Source organism: Sparus aurata, chromosome 21 (assembly GCF_900880675.1).
Source record: "Sparus aurata chromosome 21, fSpaAur1.1, whole genome shotgun sequence".
Taxonomy (NCBI): Eukaryota; Metazoa; Chordata; class Actinopteri; order Spariformes; family Sparidae; genus Sparus; species Sparus aurata.
In genome coordinates this window covers 11,825,734-11,836,077 of record NC_044207.1, presented here as the reverse complement: position 1 = coordinate 11,836,077, position 10,344 = coordinate 11,825,734, and the positions used below count along the sequence as shown (strand labels likewise).

At 41.5% G+C, this 10,344-nt stretch overlaps 1 protein-coding gene across 1 annotated transcript; it reads left to right on the top strand.

The window, feature by feature from the left end:
- The first annotated feature begins 2,073 nt into the window (after positions 1-2,073).
- On the top strand, positions 2,074-8,707 carry gorasp2 (golgi reassembly stacking protein 2). Its single transcript, XM_030402250.1, has 10 exons — positions 2,074-2,266; positions 2,958-3,038; positions 3,138-3,341; positions 3,432-3,518; positions 3,636-3,766; positions 5,052-5,184; positions 5,593-5,716; positions 5,851-5,958; positions 6,597-6,713; positions 7,227-8,707. The coding sequence occupies exons 1-10, from the start codon at positions 2,204-2,206 to the stop codon at positions 7,484-7,486; spliced, it is 1,308 nt and encodes a 435-aa protein (XP_030258110.1). The 5' UTR covers positions 2,074-2,203; the 3' UTR covers positions 7,487-8,707.
- The last annotated feature ends 1,637 nt before the right edge of the window (positions 8,708-10,344 follow it).

The following is a 10,344-nucleotide window of genomic DNA, read 5'->3' as shown; positions in this document are numbered from 1 at the left end:
TTAATGGCAAAGAGAAGCTGGACTTTTAAAAAGCTTCGCCCTCTGCCCCACACACGCTGTGAATGAAAAGGCTGCATGGTTGTAAATGTAGCTTCAGGGGTAAAGATGACCTCGCTTTTCAGAGTGGCTACAACCGACTGAATGTTCTAGATAAAAAAATCACAACAAGAAAACCCACATTCAAGATTTAGAATTGCCACTCAGGTTTAGTTTGACATTAAATGTTGAATACACATTGTTTAATAACTATAATAACTATGGTTGTGTTTATCTATGTCATATGACGGTATGTATCAACTGTACACACTAAGCCTATGCAGGTGTGTGTATTCCAGTACAATGTTTTAGAAAACATGGAGGCTTATAAACACTTATGCACGCAGCAAATGGAAACTGAGTTTACCCAAATGTGGATATTTCAGAGAGAGTTTCAGAGCTGTCAGGGTTTTAAAGTGGAACAAAGTGCACAGCTTTAGTAGCTTTCACTAAGGCCAGTTTTCTTTAATGTCCAGAAATGTAAGAGGTTATTTCTACCGTTGAAAAGAGAGTTGTTTTCCAAGACACAGTGGTGCTACTGAGCCAGCAGAGCATGATGATTGTTCCAGTGCACTCCGTCCAAGCATTTGTAAGACAGCTAAATTAGAGCAGTCAGTGTTAAAGAAAGGGCAGAATTCTTTAACTATCTTCGGGCACATAATGAAAATGTGTGACTAAAAAAAAGTGCAAGTACAGTTAGAAACAATAATTGTTTATAATAGATTGAGGTCGTGGGAGTGTCATACAACATGAATAAACCTATAATGGAATAAGAATATATTATATATATATATATCAATAAATAAATAAGCACTTGCGGAATGTGGAAATAAATGTGGAAATATAAAGGTAACACTGTTCTCTTTTCTCTGCCAGGTCAGCCACAAGATGGAGTCCTTGTGTAAACCACATGTGTCAGATGTGCTTTGAGTTAATAGAGAGTTACTTATCAGGATAGAAAGTTTCCATATTTAATAGCTGTTAATAAAAAAAAAGTTAAGCAGAGACATCCCTTCTCAACCTCAAGTACCCACCAGTGCCCCTCGCAGTCTCCTTTGTGTCTCTCAAAATAAAAACAGGTGATCTGTAGAGCCAACAATCCCAAATGGAAAAATCCCTGATTGAACAGGAAGAGCTCCCAGTGACTGTAGCATCAATAAATCAGAAAGAAATACAATAATGTAGCATTTTTGACATTTTTTCAGCTGGAATAAAAAATCCCGCTCTGTTTTGCTGAGATGTTTCTACCTGTTTTCTGCAAGGCCACTCTGAGAAAGGACATTAATTGGAAATAAAAGGGATGAAATAGTTGAAAAGCACCAAGAATTTTAATCATTTACAATAAGGGAAACAAAGTTTTGAGTTGTTAACAAGAAGTAAGGAACTAACTGCTAGTTAGGCAATAGTTAACAAGTAACTTCTAAGTAGTAGGTAAATAGCAGCTGTTGTTGCTGTTAGTAAACAGTAATACAGTAACAGCAAAAACAGTCATTTAATAAAACAAATACATTATGTGGCTATGAAGTGACAATTTATGCAGTCTGAGGATTTGGAGTTGCAATCATGCAATTTTGGAAAAAAGCATATGGAAGCGGGAATAGCAAAAACAATACAAACGAGTAGAAATACATGTCATTGCATACAAATGAATGATAGAAAGAATGCATACAGAAACACGAAGTGTGTGTGTGTATATATATATATATATATATATATACATATATATATATATATATATATATATATATATATATATATATATATATACATATATATATATATATATATATATATATATATATATATATATATATATATATATATATATATATATATATATATATATGTTTCCATCTTTTTATTTACCCATTTGCTCTTTTATCTTTTTCTCCTTGTGTTTTCTCACATCATTAACAGGTTGGTAATGCTGCATGTCTCTCCGGTGGCTCCACAATCACTGAGCTCTCTGAACTACATACAAACCTGGCGGACTTTTAGGAAACTGAAATTTCGAGAAGGCGTTATTTCCTGCCACGTAACGGCGCATGCGCACCACCCAGCTAATCATTTGGCGACGTGTACCCGGTGTTTGGTAGTGATTAGGTATCTCATCTCTGCTGGGTAACAAACTGCCATAAAACCTAAAAAGTCTTAAAAGAGCGACACTATGGGAGGATCGCAGAGCGTGGAGATACCAGGAGGAGGCTCCGAGGGCTACCACGTCCTCCGGGTGAGTTGCAGCTCCTGCAACCTGCTGTTAGCTGTTAGCTTAGCATCGGGTCAGGGGCGGAGGATTCCCTGCTCTGTGTGTTGACGAGAGGCCGGGGATGGCTGCTGGGGCCTCCGTCTGGAAAACACCCTGTCAGGAAAAATGTTGTGTGCTTTTTGTGTTGTTTCGGTGCCACATATCTTTTGTCGTTGTGGTTTATGTTTTTTTACGTTAGGTAATTAAATATACCTGCTAGAGGCTAACTACCACTGTTGGAGCTAGCCAAGGCTACGTAGCTGAATTGAATGACAGCTGCCAGACTGGCTTCGTTAATGCTACCAGATATTCCTTCTTTTCCTTGTTTGACAGGGTGTAGATAAACCGTGAGCGGCTTTATTTATAAGCTAGCACTGTACAGTTAATGTCAGTCGCCTTATCTTAATCTAACTTGAATGCTCAGTGGGGTTCAGCGGCAGTAGCTACATGCTAAACTTGACAACAGTGCAGCTGTAGACTACAGGGGGCTTGGTCCGTCCTGCAAATATAACCGGGTTGGCAGCATGCACTGTAATGGCCGAGTCGCATTCAGTCTGATTGTTTCTCGGGAGCTTTGAAACACACTGAAGGCCCATTTCAGGCTCGACCTGTTCGTGCTGTACATGCAGATTATATCTGTTAGCAGCAGCTCAGATTGTGTCTGATGTTTGTGCAGGTTCAGGAGAACTCCCCTGGACACCGCGCAGGACTGGAACCTTTCTTTGACTTCATCGTCTCCATCAACAACACCAGACTGGTAAGGAAAGCCAGCCTCTGTATTGTTTTTGGACCAAATGCTTGTCACAGGGGACTGTATGTATCATGGTTGCTCTGCTCTCCCTCCCCTTCTCTGCAGAACAAGGACAATGACACCTTGAAGGACCTGCTCAAAGCCAGTGTGGAGAAACCGGTTAAGATGCTGGTTTACTCCTCGAAGACACTGGAGCTGCGGGAGTCAACAGTCACCCCCAGCAACCTGTGGGGGGGCCAGGGACTGCTCGGCGTTTCCATTCGTTTCTGCAGCTTCGAGGGAGCCAATGAGAATGTCTGGCATGTTCTGGTAAGTAACCTAAAGTCTAGTCTGTGTTGTATTGTTTCATGCGGTCCAGGGGCAGCATGTTCACTCGTCCTCCCCCTCTGTCCTTGACAGGAAGTGGAGCCCAATTCCCCAGCTGCCCTCGCCGGCTTGCGGCCGCACACCGACTACATCATCGGAGCCGACACTGTTATGAATGAGGTAGTTTATCAGCATTTAAGGTCCTCGAAGATGTCACTCTTGCACATTCTTCACCATATAATGATAATAAAAGTGTGTTTCTCCGTCTTCTCCTCCTCTGTTTGACTTTATGTGCAGTCAGAGGACCTGTTCTCGCTGATAGAGAGCCACGAGGGGAAAGGCCTGAAGCTGTATGTGTACAACACGGACACCGACAACTGCAGAGAGGTGATCATCACACCGAACAGTGCCTGGGGAGGAGAGGGCAGGTAACACTGACTTTAACACGCTAACACACTCTTGTAACTCTTACTGTTAGACCTACAGGTATAAAAGAATGCTCATAGATTTTCGAGAGTTGACTTGACTTTTTAATGGAATCTACAGAATGATTATCAGTTGATTACCTCCGCAGTGAGCCGGTGAATCAGACCACATATTCTGTATGTGTTTTTGTGTTTCTTTTTCTTTTTACTTATTTGAGCAGTAACCTTAAATTTTTTCCTGATGATCAACTGCATATGCTGATTTAAAGCGGCTATAATTAATATATTTTTTAATAATCAATAAAATCAAGTGACGGTGTGAAAACAATTGTATAATTCAAAAGGAAGTCACTCGAATTGATGAGTAACAAGTAACTCTATGTTTACTATATCTGTTCTTTTAATCCTAATCAGAATCAGAAATACTTTAATAATCCCAGGGGGAAATTATTTTATTTATACTAATGTAGCTGACTCTGATTTTAAATCAAACATAGATCATGTCAGTGGTTAAAACTGTTTTCTAAAGGAAAAGTGTTCAACATATTTCATATATTATTAATGATTAATCGATTGTTGAGGCAGCAGATTAAAGAAATTACTTAGACTTCACATCCCTATTCTAAATACTTCTGCTTTACAAATGTTTTATGAGGATTTAAAAGTTATTGTTTCTGCAAGTTGACTTTCAACAACTTGCACAGTTGGGCCACCATGAATAATTATTTTCATTATCAGGTCATCTGTCGATTATTTTCATGATTAATCAGTTCATTGTTCAGTCTATAAAATGTTGGAAAAAATTACAAAACAAGGTCTCAGAGCTGACAAAAGTGCTGTCTTCAAAAATTGCCTCTCTTTTCCAACCAGCAGTTCATGTACAACGGGAAAATACAAAGAAAGGCAGCAAATCCTTGCTTGCAGGAAACTGGAAGCATAAAATACTTGACATTTTAACTTTCAATCATTTGATAAACTAATTGTTTCAGTGCTACTGTACAGCCATGTCCGTTTAATCTATGCTTGTTGCAATTTATGTCGTAATTTTTCTGCTGCTTTTCTTCAGGGATGTAGATATTTCCCTGCTTCTGGCCCAGTAAAATGACATTTTTTAAGTTTAATCCCACCCAGTTCTGATTTCCCAACCAACTTGGAGGAAATAATCATCACTATATACAAGAGAGAGATATGGGCCGTTATTCAGTGGTCTGGAACCAGGCTTATCTCTCTTCCTGTTAAGCTTTTTTTTTTCCCCGATCCTGAATCTTTTTTCTTCTTCCTTCTCCAGCCTTGGGTGTGGGATTGGTTATGGATACCTCCACAGGATTCCCACCAAACCTTTTGAGGAGGGGAAGAAGTTCAGCTTCCCTGGAAACTCTCCCAGTGAGCCCATCAGTCCGCTGAAGGATGGATTCACTGAGGTAAGGACACACACACTGTTAGGAATCATCATTTCTATCTGTACATGTGTAATTACACTGTGTATTACCATGAAATGTCACCGTCACCGTTCCCCTGTGTATCCCAGAGAGTTATGGTCTCTTAAGCCAGCCAAAACTTTACTTATCAGTAGGCAAAGTGTGTGCGTGTGTGACATTGAAAAGACTAAAGTTTTGTGTCTTGTGGCTTCACACAATTTAAATGCAAGAAGCCTCATTATGTATGCAGCAAAGCAGGCAGAGAGACAGAGAGCAATGTTGCTCATTACAGTTAATTGCACGTTTGAATGAATGTGACCTTTTATCTGTTTGACAGCAGCATCTTTTTCTCTCGCTCCTTCATGTTTTTACCTCTCTTCAAAAAAAAACAACAACCCAAAAACACTTCAGGTCCAACTCTCAGCAGTGACCCCTCCTCCTACTGCCCCTGTTGTCCCCTCTGGCCTTGAAGATTCACTGTCAGGCCTGTCAATCAGCACAGCCCCGCCCACCATGCCCAGCGAGCTGCAGACAGGTATATTGCCCTCTCTTTCTTTCACACACATGTATGACTTCCAATAAATAAATTATGTAAACACACACTCTAAACAGTGTGTATTTGCTTAATATTTTGATCTAATGTGTTATTTGCGTTGCCCTCCTCTTCAGGTCTGCCCACAGTCCCTCTGCTCCCCTCCTCCACCAGCCCGTCCCTCAGCCCCCTCACCCCACTCAACCCTGCCGCTACTAGCTTCAACCCCGCCACCACGCTACCAGGTGGGTGATTTCTCAAACACACATGTCACTGTTCTGCTGTGTCTGTGAGCTTTTAACACCAAACATAAATCTGTACATAAACGGCTGTAATGCGTCCTCCACCCATTTCTAATCGTGTGTGTGTGTGTGTGTGTGTGTGTGTGTGTGTGTGTGTGTGTGTGTGTGTGTGTGTGTGTGTGTGGGGGGTGTGGGGTGTGTGGGGGTGGGTGTGTGTGGGGATGGGTGAACACACTTTCAGAAATGAATATTTGAAAAGAAAAGGTCTGCTTGATAATCCTGTGTCAGGGCTCAGTGTGTTACAGTGTTTGTTACATTTTCAAGCACTAAAACCAAATTCCTGAAACATAAGCAGTCTGTGAGTTCGTCAACCTGCAATCTCGTGACATTGTGTCTCTTTTTATTCTGGTCATTGTTTGTGTTGTCATTAACGGTCAGCTGTTTCTATGACATAAATTCCCACCTCTTCATCGGATCCCATGTCAGAGGTTATCCTCATCATGCGCGTCACTTAATTTTTGTCAAATGTACACAGAAAGACCTTTTCCAAAGAGGTTTCACTGCAGTAAGCCGTAGCAGGAGTTTAATAATGAATGAGTCATGAAAGCACGCTCTCATCTCATTTGTGTGTGTGGTTGTAGGTCTGATGCCTCTCCCAGCCGGCTTACCTCCGCTCCCTAACCTGCCCAACCTCAACCTGCCACTCCCAGACCTAAGTGCCGTGTCATTAGCAGGAGTGCCGCCAATAGGAACCACAGGTAAATAACCAGTCCTACTTTCTGTACCAGCTGCATACTATGTAGTGCTATATACTGTGTATGTTGTCTACACAAGTGGCTCTCAGAGTGCTGTTTAGGACTCGCAAGTGGGTCACGTGTTAAGTCTTATTAGAGGATATTACCAGGAGAGGACACCTAAAAACTCTTTTTTTTAAACTTTCATCTAATTTTGGCTCTTTTATCTTGAACAATACTGAATCATTTTAAGTTTTTAGGCTTTTTTGAAAATATTATACAAAAAAGGGGAAATTAATCACTGCAAGAGATTTTCACTCAATATCTGCAGAGTTTTTATATATATATATATATATATATATATATATATATATATATATATATATATATATACAGTATCACATTTTCCATTAGACTTTTCATTAAATAAATGAGGGTATTTCCCAAAAAGAGGAACTGTATCTTTTGCGTAAGTAGTGTGGTAGTAACAGTCCTTGCACAAATTAACGTCAACACATCTTTTTTTTCCTCCACCAGTCCCAGGTCTGGCATCTCTCCCACCCCTCAACATCCCCGGCCTGGCCCCCTTACCCCCTCTCCCCACTATGTTGCCCTCCCAGTTGCCTCCTCTCCTCCCTCAGGGAGTGGTCCCCCTCCTGCCTATCACCACTACTGCCCCTCCAGCCTCGGTCACCGTCACAGCGGCGCCGGCCGCCGAGCCCACAGTCCCCACGGAAGCCGTCTCCACGAACGCACCGGAATCGCTGGCCCCCACGGAAACAACAGTAGCGTCGTAACCTGTGAAAGAAGCTCCAGCTTGCCATCAAACCAAAACACACACCCGGTTTCTCTCTTTCTCCCGTCTGTCTTTCTCTGTGTTTTTCTATTTATTTGGCCAAGTGGGGACAGGCAGACAGCTGCATTAGTTCAGGCACAGAGGTCGGCGTGCTCCGGTTATGGGTGAGGAAGTGTGTGTGGAGCGATGAAGGATGAATGGATATGAAGAATGGAGGACGGATGTAGACTGGTCTCACCAACATGTCTTTTATTGCCAGATTGTCTCAGAGCTCGTCTAGTGTATGCGGAGGAGGAGCTCTATTCTTTGGTTTGTAGTTTGTTCGCACTTCTGCAGTTACAACAAGACAGAGAGCTATCTTAGGATTTTCCCCTTTCTGATCCGGCAGTCCTCTCTGTTTCACACACTTACTTTTTTTTATTATTTTTTTTTATATATATATATATATATATAATATAAATGGTGTATGTTAATGGGGCTGGACGATACTACATGCATCATGAGTCCCATGAATAAATGGAAATTAACTTCCATCCAACGCACAGTTGAGTCCAGACGTCATTTAACTGGTCATACTGGAGAAAACTAGGATAAAGACGTCTGTATGGGCTTACAGGAGAAAATGAATATCTTGCACTGCTGTATCAGAACACATTATAGTAAATATGAATTCCTCCTGTTACAGATTTTCGGTCTTATCGTCCAGCCCTAACTTGTAACCATTTTATTATTAGCTGATAGACCCCCTGACCAGTAGATTAATTTGATTGACACGCATTCATTTTTTTGTTGAATTTGCTGTATGACTGTCCACCCAATGAATGAATCTGCATTATTTTGCACCACCTTTTGTGTTATGAAATTGTTAGTATGTCCCTTTTTGTTTGTCTCCGTGTATACCAAGAACTCCACAGTACCCGTCTCCACCACACAGGGACGGTGACAGCCTGACGGCCATGCCAAGGGGGTGGGGGTGGGGGGGCGGCAGAGGTTTACAGTTACATGAGCTACTGAGCAGAGTGTGTGTGTGTGTGCGCGCGCGCTTGCTGTTGGGTGAACAGATACACTGCACGTCTCCCCTCCCCCCCCTCCGGCATGGAGGAAGCAAATTGGTAGGCAGCCATGCAGTGAGGCAGTACGGCCTCAAGGTGTCACTGTAACAGAACTTTATGAAAACATTGACAGTATGCACAGTGCGAGCAATAAAGCCAAATTAATTTTACACGATGCCTCTTTGCGTCTTCATAATATTTGCTGCTACTTTTTCTAGAGTCCCGGTTGCCTCTTTTAACAGATGAAAAGCAAGAGGATGAGGGTTTAATGGAAGAGGAATGAGAGCCCGTTGGAGGGTTGGCTTCACCAAGGAACCTAAATAGGGAGGAAAGGGTCATGACATCACTGAATCTTGCTTTGGTGCCAGACAGTCTCAGCACCAAAGCAAGATTCAGTGACGTCACAACCCCTTCCTCCCTTTCTCAGCCTCTTTGGTGTTCATCTGCTCGAGCATCCCTCCTTACCACACATTGGTCAAACAGGCAGGTGTGGGTCACACTGGTCACCTGGCAAATTACAGCTGAAAGCAGCATAATGAGCAACAGATGGACAAAATGGAAATAGGAGTAGAAGTTACTTAGTTAAAATAAAAAGTGAGGAGGAAAAAAAGTAAAATAAAAATGAGGGGAAAAATATAAAATGGCAGTTAATTGTGTGAATACATGAGATATAAAACAGGTGAAAGATGCCTTTAAAAACCTGATAAGGTTTCATGACCAGCAAATAACCGATATTTTAAAATTAAATATGAACACATCTGTAAATCTGTTAATACATAACATCTTCTACGCTTCTGCTTTGTCACTGTAGTTACAGGTTATTCACCTTCATGCTAGTTGCCAACTGCCATAAAATGGAAAAATTAAAAAGTAATGGTCCAGAGTGTAGACAGTAGTGTCATCTAGCAGAACTGACTTGTCAGAAATTGGATATAATATTAATTAGTATCTTTAAATTATTGTATAGTGTCCCCAAAATAAGAGTTGTTGCTTTTTCATTACCTTTGAGTGAGCCCTTTATATCTACACAGGAAGCGGCTCAGCGTCCAAGGAGGTCGCCATGTTGCCATGTGCGATGGCAAACCTGGCACTAGTGCGGGCCTTTGCATTTTCAAATTTAGTGGGTGGTCGCCAGAAATGCACTGTTTGGAAGACGAAGAAGAGGAACGAGTGGCTGCTGTTTCCTGGCAAACAATTTCTATTGTGCCGGATCATACTCATTTTGTACAAGAATCATCACAGCAGCACAAATCGTCGCCGAAGAAACGAAAACTCCAAAATTGGGACAAGCAACAACATTAAAACGAGCACAAACATCGGAGTTGCCTTTTCCAAGATGGAAATCGCTCGCCGCTTTCTGCTGGACAGGTACGAGTAACATTACAGATTACAAACCGACAGCAGACCTAGTAATATAAATCCCTAAGGAGAGGGAGGGGTGAGCGAGGGAGTGTTTCAATCTGCACCATCACCACTAGATGCCGTTTGGTAATCCATATATTACACACTGGACCTTTAAGTGTCAGTGCTGTTGGGTTTTATGGTTGCAGACCCTCCCACCAGTCTCCACTTCCCTACACACAAAAAGAGACAATACACACAATAAATCAAAGTGTAAGAAGATTTTGAATGATGGGTTTGTTTTTGTTTTTTTAATTTTCTGTGGATATGACTATACCCTTATCTTGGATTCTTAACGTGACAACAATTGCGTAATGAAAATCTGATATTGTGACTACTAGTTTCAAATTAAGAGCTATTCATGCCATGTAAAGGCTCGAAGGCCGCACCAGAAGTATGGAAGCAA

Bases quoted from the DNA above. Each gene is read 5' to 3' on its own strand.
- gorasp2 (XM_030402250.1), top strand. From the start codon at position 2,204: ATGGGAGGATCGCAGAGCGTGGAGATACCAGGAGGAGGCTCCGAGGGC. The intron at 2,267-2,957 runs GTGAGTTGCAGC...ATGTTTGTGCAG, and splicing joins AGGGCTACCACGTCCTCCGG to GTTCAGGAGAACTCCCCTGG. The intron at 3,519-3,635 runs GTAGTTTATCAG...CTTTATGTGCAG, and splicing joins CCGACACTGTTATGAATGAG to TCAGAGGACCTGTTCTCGCT.